The sequence below is a fragment of the Ambystoma mexicanum genome, chromosome 1p (genome assembly GCF_040938575.1).
Source record: "Ambystoma mexicanum isolate Mex_15411 chromosome 1p, UKY_AmexF1_1, whole genome shotgun sequence".
Classification (NCBI taxonomy): Eukaryota; Metazoa; Chordata; class Amphibia; order Caudata; family Ambystomatidae; genus Ambystoma; species Ambystoma mexicanum.
Window position 1 is genome coordinate 432,073,354 of NC_090921.1, and position 14,274 is coordinate 432,087,627.

Here is a 14,274-nt window from a genome sequence, read left to right on the forward strand (position 1 = left end):
ATGTGAGGTCCTGGTTTGACTTTTGTCTTTGGCGGAAATCCCTCGGGAAGCCTGCCAAGGCTCCAGTGTCTGTGTAAACAGGAAACAAGGAAGGAGTCCAAAACTCTGTAGCCCTTTGTCTTCTGGCATGCCTGCATGGAACCAGTTCCAACTTGTTTTGACTGTAGCTTGAGTGCTGATTGGCTGGGTTCCTGGGTAAATAAAGTCGACCACCGAAGATGACCAGAAACGCCTGTAGCCCCTTCCAGTAAACCAGTTACTGCTGCTGTCCTGACCGCATTTTCGAATCGACAGGGTAGCTCCGAAGAGGCCAACTTCCTCCCATGGACTGGTGGGCATAATCGGTCCCAAGGCGACCTGCAATTTGAGCCATCCCATTGTGTGCTGCGACCTTTCTGAGCTGAAAACCACCAATACCCTGGGGCCTGCGACCATCCTGCGTTGCATCGTCTTCCGAAGAAAGACATTTCCTAAAACTTTGGTGGACTCCTGCTGGACCTCCAGAAGCAAGATTCCCCTCCTCAAAGTCCCCTCACCAGAGGACCGTGCCAAGCGAGCCGAATCGACTGGACGAGAAACCTTCTTCACTGGTGTCCCTGAAAAGGCACCAAAACTACAGATCTGCGTTGAAGCACAAAGAATCATTTTCTAGGAGTCCCCTCTCTCGACTGCTGCTGTGAAATACCGTACAGAGTCTCTTCTTTCGTCACCATGACCAAGGAATAGAAGACCAGGTCTGCAGCTGCGCTTATGAGTAGGCATCCAGTTTCATCTTCCTCGCTTCTAAGGTACTGTGGGACTTGAGATAATACTTACATAAAGTCATTATGTCGCTCCTGTGTGGCTAAAGGGGTGCGGGCAGATATTTGTGTGTTTGGGAGTTCGCCCAAGCCCAACGCTGGAACGCATGCAGGAAGCCTTCTACAAAGTCCCTGAACCCTTCTACCCACAATAACTATTACTTAACTGCTCCAGAAGATTTTCACAGGAAAGTTTGACTTTTCTACAGCTTGTCTGTCCTTTTGGCCCACATTATTGAACTCACTTGCTACTGAAGGTAGTGTAGCTGTATTATTCCTGAAACAGAATAATTTACACGTGTTGCCAATTACTTACTTGCTAATGTTAGTAGCATAATTGTATTATTCCTGAAACAGAATAGGATGCACAGTTTTATTACAAAAGTTATTGCTTGCCTCTGAATTGTTCCCACTATTCTAAAAAGTAATTCAATGTTCTGTACAAGGTTTACCTGCGTGTGTGGGTCTTGTACGATCAGTTTTTACGGGAACTGAATAACCCCCAATTTTTACTTACCTGGAATTGCATACTGCCATTCCATACGTTTTTTACACTGTGGTTTACTTACAAGAAGCTTTGTATTGGTTTTATATTATGTTTTCTTATGATAGTACTTGCATTTTTAAAGAATTCTCTTTGTGTGTGTGTGTGTGTGTGTGTGTGTGTGTGTGTGTGTGTGTGTCATGGTATGCATAGGCCAACATCTAGCGGAAGCTGCAGAGTATTACAGTTGTTGTTTTTGAAACTCGAAAAGGGACGTTGACAGGGCGTGCCAGTAATACTATCCCTAGTGTGACATCTACTGTACCCGTGGTCCTTCATGCGTCCAGGTCCCTCAGATTGTTTTTTTCCACCATTATTGTCAGACACTGAAAGTGGAGTTCCTTCTGCTAGCGCCATTTTATTATTGAACATTTTAACTAGTTACTCTGTCCTTTCTTAGCCGTTCCCCTACAATACCTTCTTCCCACTTTATTTGCCAAACTGCCCTCCCCATACAAAATGGAAAATACACCTTTTAAATGTTGTCCTACTTGTAATCGAAAATATCCCTGTAAGTACCCGCACCAGGTGTGCAACCTTTGTCTTCCAAGGGACCATAAAGAGGGCCACTGCAAATGCTGCAAGCTCTTCAACTTTGAAGGGCCGTAAAACGAAGCGCTGGGCCCTCCACGCTATGCAGGCAGAGGCTGCCATGGGAATAGAGGACGCCTCCAGTGACGGCAGCATCAGTGTCTTCAGTGACGACGACGGCAAACTGGATCTATTGGATTCCCACGTGCAAGCCCCTGACCCCAGCAGACAGTCCATCGGCTCTGTTGCGGGGACACCCGGTGGCTCAAGCACAGACCAACATACCCACACTAAACACACCACCCAAGGCCATAAGTCAACGTCAACACCGATCATAAGGCCACACACAGCGTCAAGAGGAAGGTCCACCAGTTCCCTATCCTCTGGGCAATCGCACTCGTGTTCGCTTCACGATAGGCCCCTGAAAATGAGAAAAGGGTCTGATTCGGATGCTGTGTCCAAAACAACTGCTGAAAACCCGAACGTCGAAAGACGCAGTGATGGCCCAGTCACACACCGATAAGCGACAGTCGACAGACACGTTGAAAGCGGCAAAATCCCTTCAGACCTCGAAATTGTCTAATCTCATTAAAAAACATGTCCCAGGCACACTTCTAAAGGGGCGGACTTCAAAACACCACAAATCGAAGGCCCACACATCCTCTAGGGAGAAGGAGACTATAACCTGGGGGGGGAGGGGACCATATCCGAGGCTAACGCACGCGAGTCAACCTACACCTGAACTACCTCCCAGTGTGCCATGTTCTTCAGTGGTCAACAGAAGAAATAGACGGGGTCATGAGGCGCATGTCCTGTCTGGCCAACTTCGACAGCCACCAACAGTTTCTTGAAAATCTCCAGGGCACGCCACCAGCTAGTGGGCCGTGCTTTCACAACCCCCCTGCCAGAAGAGCCTGTGCAGACACCCTACAAACAGCCACCCCTTAGCAGGACCCAGGCCAGCTTGGATACTATGACCCTAACCAAAGCTTCCAGGAGACTGGGGCATATACAGATTCTGAGGATCAAGGGGACATAGGGGAGGTGGACCAGTATTATTATGATGACGACGAGGGATCCTTTTTCGTCATACTGTCGACAGGCCATCCAGACCCACTGGTGGCAGACTCACCAGTAGATAACTAAATCCAGTTCAATGACATTCTCCTAAAGGCAGATGAACAAATCCAAATAGAGACGCAGGAAACCCAAGTAGACAAATATGTTGTCAAAGATCTTGGGAGACAAGAGATCAGCAACCCAATTCATCCCCTTACAGTTGTACAGAGGCGAATCCAACCCTCTTTGGTAACCCCTACCTTAACGGAGGCAGTAAACCCCTGCATTGAAAGTCTTCCGGCCAGCCCCATCAGACCCCCTCTTCCATCATTTACCTGGTCTCACATGCACGATTGCACATGCGCCGTTGCAGGAGTGGTTTGCGAAACAGTGTCTCTCGGGCAAGCGGTCAGTGGGACGATCTAGTGGTCGTTTAGCCAACACTAGTACAAGCTCTACGCTGTTGGACAAAGGAGAATCTGTTGACGCGAAAAACCTTCCACGACCCGGCGGTGCAAGCCATAGTTACAACAGACTCATCACTCTCTCCTGGTGGAGGGGGGGGGCATCACCTTCATCTCACAGCACATGGTCTGTGAACTCCAATCACAGCACAGAACAGCATCAACTTGCTGGAACTTTTAGCAGTATTCAAATTCTCAGACCGCACACTGCAATGTTCCATATTTATTATGTAAACAAGACCATACTGCTCAGAAAAACATTCCAACTGTTTGTCTCAGTAGCACCAGGCAGAAAAGGAGACTGCATTTCCAGAAATGCCATCTCCAGATGGGTAGTCAGATGCAGACAGCTCTGCTACTCTTTATCAAGCAAAGCACTGCCTTTCACACAAAGAGCTCACTCCACTAGGGATACAGGAGCTACTCTGGCTTTTATCATAAACTTCTCGTTGGACGCCAGTTGCAAAGCAGCTACATGGAGCTCAGTACATACTTTCACTCGGCACTACTGCATTGACGCACACTTTAATAAAGCAGATTCTCAGGTGGGGCAAGCAGTTCTAAAACATCAATTTGCTGCTGTACCTTTTCACAACCCACCTCCTTCTCCAAACACTGTTTGCTAATCTATGCATAGCATGTGATCTAAGCAGATTCCGCAAGCCTCATAGGGATACATTACTCACTGTAATCGTATTTCTGATGCTTGTAGCTGCTTAGATTCACATGTGCCCACCCTTCCTCCCCTGCCGAGAAGGTGCATGGATGTTTATACGAGCTACTATGAAACATATCTGCTCGGATACACCTGTACTCACGCTACCTCATGTCAGAAACAAAACAATCTAAAGGACCTCGGCGCATGAAGGACCATGGCTACACTGGATGTCACACTAGGGATAGTGTTACTTGCACACCCTGTCGACGTCCCTTTTCGAGTTTCGAAAACAACTGTAATACTTAGCATGTGAATCTAAGCAGATACAAGCATCAGAATGCGATTACGGTGAGAAATGTATCCCATGTATAATCTATTATTTTTACATAATGTATGGGTGTAAGTGTTTCTGTGGTCGTCCTATGTATGCTACAAGTTATTTGTACCTCCCTACAGCCCCCTCTCCCTCCTATTATAAGCCTGGCTCCTCTGCTACACTACCGATACCTTGAGTAGTACAGACTTCTACTAAGAGTTGGAATTTCTGTCTTGCCCAACGTCTTATAAAGTCCTGTCGGGGGACTTTTGAAAAACTGTCCTAACACCCAGACATGTTAAAAAGGTGCTTGGCGTGATGAACACAGCAAAAGCAATGACTTACCCATCGCGGGAAAGAGTACATGCTATTCAGATGTAGATTCCTTGTTATAAACCAAACCTGTCCATGGCAGTGCAAATAGTAATGAAATACTTAGGGTTGATGGCGCCTGAACCTTCTCCAAGAGTGGCTTGCAGTTCAATGGTCATAAGCTACTGGGGACTTCAATGATCTAGTGGTCATTTTGCGGAAAAGGTTGTGCAAGCCATATGGTGGTGGTCTCCCACAACCATGTTAAAAGGCCTAACCTTTGTGAATCCTACCGTACAGGTGACCATGAGAAAAGATGCTCCACATGTTTATGAAAAGGAGGCTTGTTGAAGTCACAAGTTGTCTAGCAAGCGCTCTGCAGATTCCTTGCACTCTTTCTCCACATGAGTTCTAATAAACAAAGAGCACACCACAGCAATGTTTTACATTAACAAACAAGGTGGAACACACTCTCCAATGCCGATGTGTATTGCACCACAGATTTGGCATTACAACCCGAAGGGCATGTATGTTCAAGCTCCACATGTCCCAGGAATCTGCAAATGCCTAGCAGCCTGAGCAGATTAGTGGTTCAGGAACACTAGAGAACTGAGCACAAATGCACTCTGACACATTTTCTGAAAATCCAGACACTTATTTGTGACGCATACAAAAGCCAAATGCCCCACCTTTGCATCCAGATACCTACAACCAGGACACTAGGCAACACTCTATGGATTAGTTAGTCGGGTATGTTTGCTTACACAAAGTAAGAAGGAGAAAGAGATTTGTGTTCGCAAAGTAGGTCAAGTTACTCCAAGATAGACTTCCGTTAATACTCATTGCTCCAGCTTGGGCGCAACAAGTGTGCTATCCACATCTTACGCGCATGTTGCTACAGCCACCAATCAAATTGCACCCAGTTCACAATCTGTTAAAACAGCAGAATTGACAGATCACCCTCCCAATCCATAAGCTAAGAACCCGACAGCCTGTCTCCTGAGGTCCTAGAATTTGAAGTATTAAAGATCTACTTTGTGAGGCCAGAAAACATAACCTAAGAAAAATCTACTTCATAAATGGGAAATGTTAGAGAGAATTCTCAATTCTGTGCCAATTCCCTTCAACCTTAGAGACCCCCAGCTCTTTTGACTTTCATTTTGTATCCTGGAGTGAGTGAGACCTTTTTCTCACTCATGTATTTTTGATCTGATTTGGATTCTTTTTTTTTTTTTTGGTCAGACTCCAAACTCCATAGGCATCTACTTTTTGTATGGTGATGCCTTCAGTGCAGTGTCACAGCAAAATCCTTTAGATTTCTCTTGAGTATGAAATACCTTTTCTTGTGAGAACTACTGTTTCCAAGAATAGTAAAGTGAAATTGACTGCATTTACCTTTTCTTCATTTTATGTGGAGTGCTGGGGGTTTAGTTAGTAGCTCCTTTTTCTACTTTCTCATGTAACATTTTGTATGCTACCTCCACTACTTTAAGTGGCTGGTGGCAGTGGTTTAATTTTACTACCGGTTAGGATGGATATCCTTTTTCCTATTAGGCTGTGTAGCTGTCTGCCTGTATGTATGCTGAGTGCTGGATGTATGAGGTCATGAATGAAATGCTTGAGGTGTGGCTGAGCGGAATGCTGTGTGCTGAGATTCCACCCAGGGCAGTTGGTATGATGTAGCCTGGGTGGTGGGAGCCAGTGGGCTTCCCTCTGATCCGGATCCTGTAACTGAATCTCCTGATGTAACCTGATTAAAGTGGCCTTATGATGATCTCCTGGCATCCAGCGTATACTTTTACCTGTTGACCTCACTTAAGGTCATAACACTACCATTGTGCTTTTCTACCGCAGGCTGCACCCTCCGCTGCAGTATAGCACCCATGAGTGAACATTGTGTCAAAATGGCCCTGGTCCTCTTTTTTCACTATTTCTTGTTAGTGAAGTCTTTCTTGGGTTTTACTCTGCGCACCAAACCAGGTTTAACCCTTTTGTTTGTTTTGCCTTTGGCAGGCTTCAGAGCTGAAACCCGCCTCTGGCATCAGCGTGTCTGGCAGGGCAGGAAGCGAAGGAGGTGCCCGAACTCCCTGTCCTTGGTCTCCTTGGTGACCTGAATGCACCCAGTGATTGTAGGACAGCCACCCTACTGTGTGAGGGACAGCTAGGCTGTGCATGAATGGGAGAGACCTGCATAAAAGGCGAGGCTTCTTGAACAGAAGACAGTGTTGACCACTGGACAAAACATCTGACAAAGGACTCATGAAGAAAAGCTTGCTGCATCTTGCTGGACCATTGAACTGCCCGGTAAAGCCCTGCTCCTGTGCTGAAACTGCTTTTCCAAATCGACTAGAGAAGCTCCGCAGAGGACGACGTCTTTCTTTGGGGTTAGTGTGGCCAACTAACCCCAAGACGAACTTTACTGGAAGACCTTGCCCGACTGGCTGTACTTCTTTGCTGCTGGAACGGAGTGCCAGGGGTTGAGAAATCCGTAGTTGAGTGCATCGTCTTTAAGCCGGACCAGAGCTCCAGGAAGATCCTGAGGACCCTCCCGAAGCAAGACAACTCAAGCTCGAGTCACCTCACCAGAGTGCTGGACTCGTGGAGCGAACACAGTCATGTGTCCAAGATCCGTGGTGGTGGCATTTACCGGTAGCTGAAACCGCGAAGTGCGGCTGAACTGAAAAGAGCCCGTAGCTGCAGCCGTCCTCTGAACTGCTATGCAGGAGTCCTTCTGATGTCCACCCTCTTGTGCCCACGACTGAAGCCCAGGAGCACAGGATCTACAAGTCTGCAACCAGGAAAGAAGCCAGCTGGATCCTCTTCTTCTAACCTAAGTGTTAAGGAGGATTTTTATTTTAGTGTTTAATTCCTCCCTCCTTAGAGACCCCCCAGCTCTTTTGCTGAATTTTGGGACTTTTTAATTTTAACCTTAGAGTGAGGGAGCCCTTTTTCTCACCCAGGTGTTTTGGTTTTATTTGAACAGTGTTTCTCTTTCGGTTTTGGAGTCTGACAAACACCATAGGCATCGTTTTTCTACATTGTCACACAGCACCTTCATTCAGTGCAGTGACACAAGGAAGTTTTCCAGATTTCCTAAAGGTTTAAATCACTTCTCTTGGTTAAACTACTGTTTCCAAGAGCAGTGAAGTGAAATTGACTGTACTTGGTGTGTGCTGGGTCTAGAAAGTTACACAATCTTATAACATGGTGCGGGAGGTCTAGTTTCTCATGTAACATTTTTATGTTCCCGTTTGGCAATTAATCGCTGGTGGCAGTAGTTTACTTTTTCCTACCACTGTGTGTTTCTACTGCGGGCTACAATTGCAGCTGCAGTAAAGCACCCATGGGTGCCCATTTTGTCAAAATGGCCGGTCGTCTTTTTTCGCCATTTCTTGTTGGAAAGGTCCTTCTTGAGATTTACTCTGCGTGCCAAACCAGGTTTTGGTCCCTTTTTTCGTTGTGCCTTTGGCGGGATTCACTGGTGAAGCCCATATCTGGCACCAGCGTGTCTGGCAGGGCAGGAAGTGAGGGAGGTGCCCGAAATCTCCCTGTCCTTAATCCCCTTGGTTACAGGAATGCATCCAAAGGTGATTGGCCGGCTGGCTGTCCTTGGAGGACAGCCACCCTGCTGTGCGAGTGACAGTGAGGCTGCGAATAAATGGGAGAAAACTGCATAAAAGGCAAGGCTTTTGGCTTGGAAGGCAGAGTCGACCACTTGACAAAGGAATCCTAAGAACTTGGAAGAGACGCTTGCTGCAACTCCTGGACAGTTGGTTTGGCCGGTGAAGCCCTGCTGCATTGCTGAAGCTCCAGAATTCGCCTTGACTAGAGAAGCCTTGGGTTGGTGGGTCCAATCAACCCCAAAGCGAACTCATCTGGACATCGTCTCGGAGCTGGCTGTACTTCCATTGCTGCTGCAAGAACCGACTTCCAGGGAGAGGAACACCAGGATCGATTGCATCCTTTTTAAGTCAGACCCGAGCTCCAGGAAGATCCTCTGGACTCCCCGGAAGCAGGACTGATGAAGCCTGAGCCACCTCAAGAGTACTGGACCCCAGATGCGAGGAAAGTCCTTAAAGGTATCCAAGAACCGCGATGGTGCGTTTTGCGAGAGCAGTGAGAAGCTCAAACTGCGAAGTGCTGCTGATCTGAAGTTTGTCCATTGCTGCCGCCGACCTTCAATTCGTAGTACAGGAGTCCCCAGATGTCCACCCTCTTGTCCCCACGACTGAGGTTAAGGAACAACAGGATCTAGAGACCGACACAGGAACAGAAGCCAGCTGGAACCACTTTCTTCAAACCAAAGGTACTGTAAAACTAAGGGGTTGCTTACCTCTTGTGTAGCCTTGTTAGCTCTCAGTTGAGACTTGTTTTGGTTGCTTTTGCAGAGTTGCTTGAAGCTTTGCCCCTCACAAGCCTCCCACCTTGTGGCCCTACATTGATTTAATTTTCTACAAAGACTTCCAAAACTTTGCAAGGTGTTTTACCTATCTCCAAGAAGTGCTTCAGCTCACCTAGACTTTTGCTCAATTGACATTGGCTACTGTCATGGCTCCCTGAAAGACTCTTCTTACCTCTGACTTTGTGCTTTAACTACCCTCAACCAAAGTCACACTTTAGATAACTTGTGTAGCTGGGAGAGGGTTCATTTACTTTGCATTGGCGGGTTCAAAAAGTACTTACCTGCTGAAGAATATTTGTTAACCATTGTTTTATTCCCTCATCCTTTCCTTGTTGACACTAACCTCAGTATTGCTCTAGATGTGCCCCTGATCTATCAATGTCCACAGTGTCCTAGTTATTTAACTCGCCTTATGGTGTAGCAAGTGTTTGTGTCTCACTCCAAATGGGTATCTACTGATTTATTGAAACGGAGTGTGTATCTTTTAAGTATATTTAAGTGTTACATATGTGCTCCCTTCTAAAGAAGGCTTATTCAACTGACTGTTAAATTAATAAATAATTGTTTAATCAAGCAACCTTGAGAGTAAGTGTTTATTTGGATACTTGTCGCTGTGAATCTGTGTAATAACCCTACAGCTCACATTGACCCCTCTTGAGATAAGTCTGGCTGCTCAGTCACTCTACCAACGTGTGTAGTACATGCTTATACCAAAGGTTGGGTTAACTATTGCCAAGAGGACAAGGCTGGCGCAGTCTCCCACAGGGGTACTGCATACTTTCTTGCCTAACACTAAGGTACTGTTCTGACTAAGCGGTACTTGCCTCTTTTTCTGTAGCTTGCATTACCTCACTTGAGGCTTGCAGTAGCTGTTTTTTGCAGCATTGATCTCGGCTCTAACTTCACAAGCTTAATAGCTTGTGGCCCAACAGTGATTTTCTACAAACTCTCTAGCTTTGCAAGACTTTTGTGCTATCTAAGAAGTGCCTCACCTCCATAGAAATTGTTCAAATTGACTTTGGCTATCCTGGCTCCCTGGAGACTCTTCTGACCCATTGACTTTGATTCTAACTGTCCCTCATAGGTGGTAACTTGTTTGAAACTGTTATTGCTGGGAAAGATTTTAAATCGACTTCATTGGGAGATTTAAAAAGTATCCACATGCTCTGAGAACCTTTTTAACCTTTTTTCCTTCCATTAACCTTTAATTTGCACAACCTCCGAATTCTACCAAGTGCAAAAGTGATATAAATGCCAATACTGTCCTAGTCATTGATGTACCCTCAGGGTGTAGGAAGTGTGTATGATGCATCTCTAAAGAGTATCTACTTGTTCATCTTGATTCTGAGAAAGTGTTATGAAGTATATTTTTGCTGTTGCACATTGCCCTTTGAAAAGAATGCTTAATTAAAACGGACAGTTAAATAATTATTTTGAATCGAAGTGTTATTTGAATGCTTGTATGTGCGGATTTCGACGCTACAGCTCACATTTACAGACGTATACTAATAGGTGGGTTACCTAATACCAAGAGGACAAGACTGGTGTAGCCCCCCTGAGGGTTACTGAATACAATCTTGCCTAACAGAAAATATTTATCTGGTGCACAAAAAAGAAAGTCCACCCTATTGATTGCTTCCCAGTAGACATTGTCACCAATCTTCATTTGTTAGACTCTAGTCTACAATTTCTACGGTCCACTCAGCTGCTCTGGTGGCATATACCACCTTACAACATAGTGTCAAAGTGTAAGGTAACTGTGGTTCAACCCTTCATGGAGTAAAACGATGGCCCCCACCCATAGAGCATCTGTCGCCAGGCTGCGATATCAGCAGAGCATTGTAAAGGCTTGTGTACCCCCTTTGAGCCCATATATAACTCATCCCTTAAAAAGTGGCTTTCCTAATAGTCATTCTGTCCATTAGAAGAGCGAATTAATTTCAAGCCTTCTATGTAGTCCTGTTTATATGGACAGAACAAATTCACTACACAAAGCAAGTCCCTTTTTTGTGTATTTTCCAACACGTTGGGAGTGGGTGTCCATTCACTAAATGTACCATTGCATGGTGGATTGTGTGCTGCATTCAAGCATGCTATAAACTAGCAAACAACCATCTTCCATTACCTCCCGAAGTCACATGCTACCCCCTCGGCCCCCCACCCACCCACATGGCACCTGAAGTACAGAAACCCAATGCTTCCTTAGCTCATGCAACTCGCGTCATGTCAGAATAACGATCAATCGGAGAATGTTGCATGGGCCGCTGTACACATAGGGTAAAGATAGTATGACGGGAACACCCCTGCCAAAGTGTAATACTCCAGAACAACCACTAGATTGCATTCTATGCAAAGCATGTTACTCTAAATCGATACAAACAACAGAAAGACTATCGGGCAAGTAACCTCTGCATGCTCTCACTCCCGCCCATAAAAGCCCTACTTCTTTTGTGTGTTGATGTATACATTGCGGGGCTGGTAGAAATGAATCCTAGTTGCCTTTTTATGTGTATGCTTGTTCAGACTAATGCTCTGAGTTTTAAGGTATAACGTTTACTGAGCTTCTCTTTTATTTTTATATTTCAGATACTGTCTCCCCTCAGAGCACATCCCCATCTTCCAGTACCCCTAGTTCTCCAGCTGGTCATATACGTCCGAGTTCCTTGCACGGGTTGGCACCAAAGCTCAGTGGCCAGCGTTACAAAGTGGGTCGCCGCAAGTCCACCAGCAGTATCCCACCATCTCCATTGGCCTGCACTCCACCAATGCCACAGCCGCCCTCCCCTCAGAGGTCACCATCACCACTTCTGAGTTTTACAAAGAGCCTGCACGCCTTCCAAGGCAAGACGCTCTCACCACCAACCATCATACGGCAAGTGTCGCGGCCACGGAGCACAGAAGCGCCCCGCTCTCCACTTCTTAAGCGAGTCCAGTCTGCCGATAAAATAGCCACATATTTAGCCGAGAAAAAGACTCTTGCCAGCCACCGGCTCTCACTGGAGGTGCCTCTGAGTGATGGAATGTTTGATGCATTTGAGGACAGTGAAATGCATTTGTCGGGATTGTCTGCTACAGGCAGTCCTTGCCAAGGAAACTGCAGAATAGTGCGGGACTGGTCCGGCGAGAGGCATGATCGTGACCAGGAAGTGGTGGTGATGAGACGGTTAAACCTATCAGAGCGTCGGGATTCATTCAAAAAGCAGGAAGCTGTTCAAGAGGTCAGCTTTGATGAGCCAGAGGTCGCATCCTCATCAGACTGTGCCAAATCCGAGTTGAAAGACGAAGGCAAGCTTGCTCACTGGAAGAGTTTGCAACACAAAGCTGCAAGCACAGATGCTACAATGTGCCATCCAACAAGACCGACTGTAGGGAAGGCCCAGCCAGAACCGAAAGTCCCAATTGTGCCCCAGATTGCAGTTCAAGGATCCGAAAGTGATGAACACAAGGCTGTAGCAGAATGGGAGTGTCAAGGTTCCTATCCTATCCAGCTTTTGGGTCGGGTGTATAGTGGGCAGGTAGCAAGAGCACTGGATCACAAAAGTCTTTCATTGGAATGGCGAGAAGGTATCGAAACAAGCGATTCTGGAACTGGGCGAGAGCCAATTGCACTGGGCGACTTGTCGCTGAAAGAACTGAGCCAATCAAAGGAGCGACTGGTTTCACCTCTATTAACCTCTCATGCCGCAGAGAGTTTGCCGCCTCCTGGCAAGTCCGAGGTGAAGGAACGGGGCTTTACAGACGTGGGAAGGCTGAAAGCCAAGGAACTGGGGGCAAGAGAGAGTGCCGCAAAAAGTGCCAAATGAACTGTTGACCTTCACTAACCAAAATTAGGGCATGTATATGTTATATGTGAAAGGAATTGTCCTCTTCAAATTGTCTGCGAGGCATTTCATACAAGCAAATTTAACAAGGGGTTACAGTATGTTCGATCCACAGGACACTATTGTGATATGGAGATAAACATCGCATATTTCATTCCAGCATTTTTATATCCAATGTTTCGAAAGAACTTACACGAGTCTAAAAAAAAAAAAAAAAAACATACATCTTTGCACATTGGACCTGTGGCAGGAAAAAATGTGTTTTTGTTAAATATGAACTAAGAAGGCCTCCAATTTTTGTACAGTACTAAAGGCTTTGCAAATGCAATTATGGTTTTGAGAACCTAGATGTGTAAATAGAAGGGACATGACTGGAGCATGACTAATTTATTTATTACTTTTTATAAGCTACAACAAAAAAGGAGGCCGCCGGGCACGACGTGCATGAAGGCATCTCTTGCCTGACGTTTGAAGGATCCGATCGGGTTTTCTAACGGTGTTTTATATTAAATAGAAGAAGTGACCTCTTTTCTAATTTTAGTAACCACTGCCGCGATGCACTGTTCTCTAATGTAAAATGTATATTTGCCTGCGATCCACCAGGCTTTGTTCTTTTATAACTTAAAGGTTCATTCAGAATGGTCATTTTGCAATATTTGTTTTTATTTTGCAGATTCTTGGTTTTGTGCCATCTGCATTCCCCAGGACTTTGTTTTTGTAAAGGTGATACCTTATTTTTTCATGAAGTACATGGCAAGTTTGCTCAAATGCCCTGTTGTGGCAAATCTGTGTTTTCATCTTGAAAATGTTTACTCCTGTTCTCCTAGATTGTTGTTCTCCAAAACCAGAAGGCGTAGTCAGGCTTTTGAGTAAGTCTTTGCTTGTTTCAGGGACTTTGAAAGGAATTCAGGACAACGCGCCATGTGGTCATCTCTGGGCAACTGTTACCAAAGCGCTTGGTGTTGGATGCAGCTGTACTGCTAGAAGGCTTAGAAAATTAATGGGGGGGAATGTGCAGTTTAGAGGGGAAATGGGCAGTGTTCATCTGTTTAAAAAAGGTGAAAATCCAAGCATTCCGTCATCTGGCTGGGTTCTGCCGATTTGTCCTCTCCCGAACCACCTTATTTCAGAACAGGGTGCAAATGGCACATCTCTTGCACAAATGCATTTTTGGTGGAATGAGGTGTTCCTTGTAGTTCAGCCAGTCAGAAGGACTGATTTTGCATTTGATGTTCTGCTGAGTAGATGGGGATAACGTTCAGCCCAAATGCAACACTTTTTCACAGCCATCTTCCTCAGTGGCTGTGCTTTCTATAACAAAAAGTACATCTTTGCAAACCTCCACACCAGGTTAGATTCCATAGGGT

General features: G+C 45.8%; 1 protein-coding gene across 6 annotated transcripts in view; it reads left to right on the forward strand.

Moving 5' to 3' along the window:
- MAST3 (microtubule associated serine/threonine kinase 3) overlaps positions 1–13,106 on the forward strand; it is a 1,229,968-nt gene extending 1,216,862 nt beyond the window's left edge. For 3 of the 6 annotated variants that reach the window (XM_069649250.1, XM_069649252.1, XM_069649249.1), the window contains one exon: positions 11,673–13,034. In XM_069649250.1, coding sequence (XP_069505351.1) covers positions 11,673–12,889 — 1,217 coding nt within the window. In that variant the 3' untranslated portion in view covers positions 12,890–13,034. Of the gene's footprint in view, positions 1–11,672 lie in introns of all 6 variants that reach the window. The other 3 variants (XM_069649247.1, XM_069649248.1, XM_069649251.1) reach the window with 1 other exon arrangement.
- Positions 13,107–14,274: the final 1,168 nt, after the last annotated feature.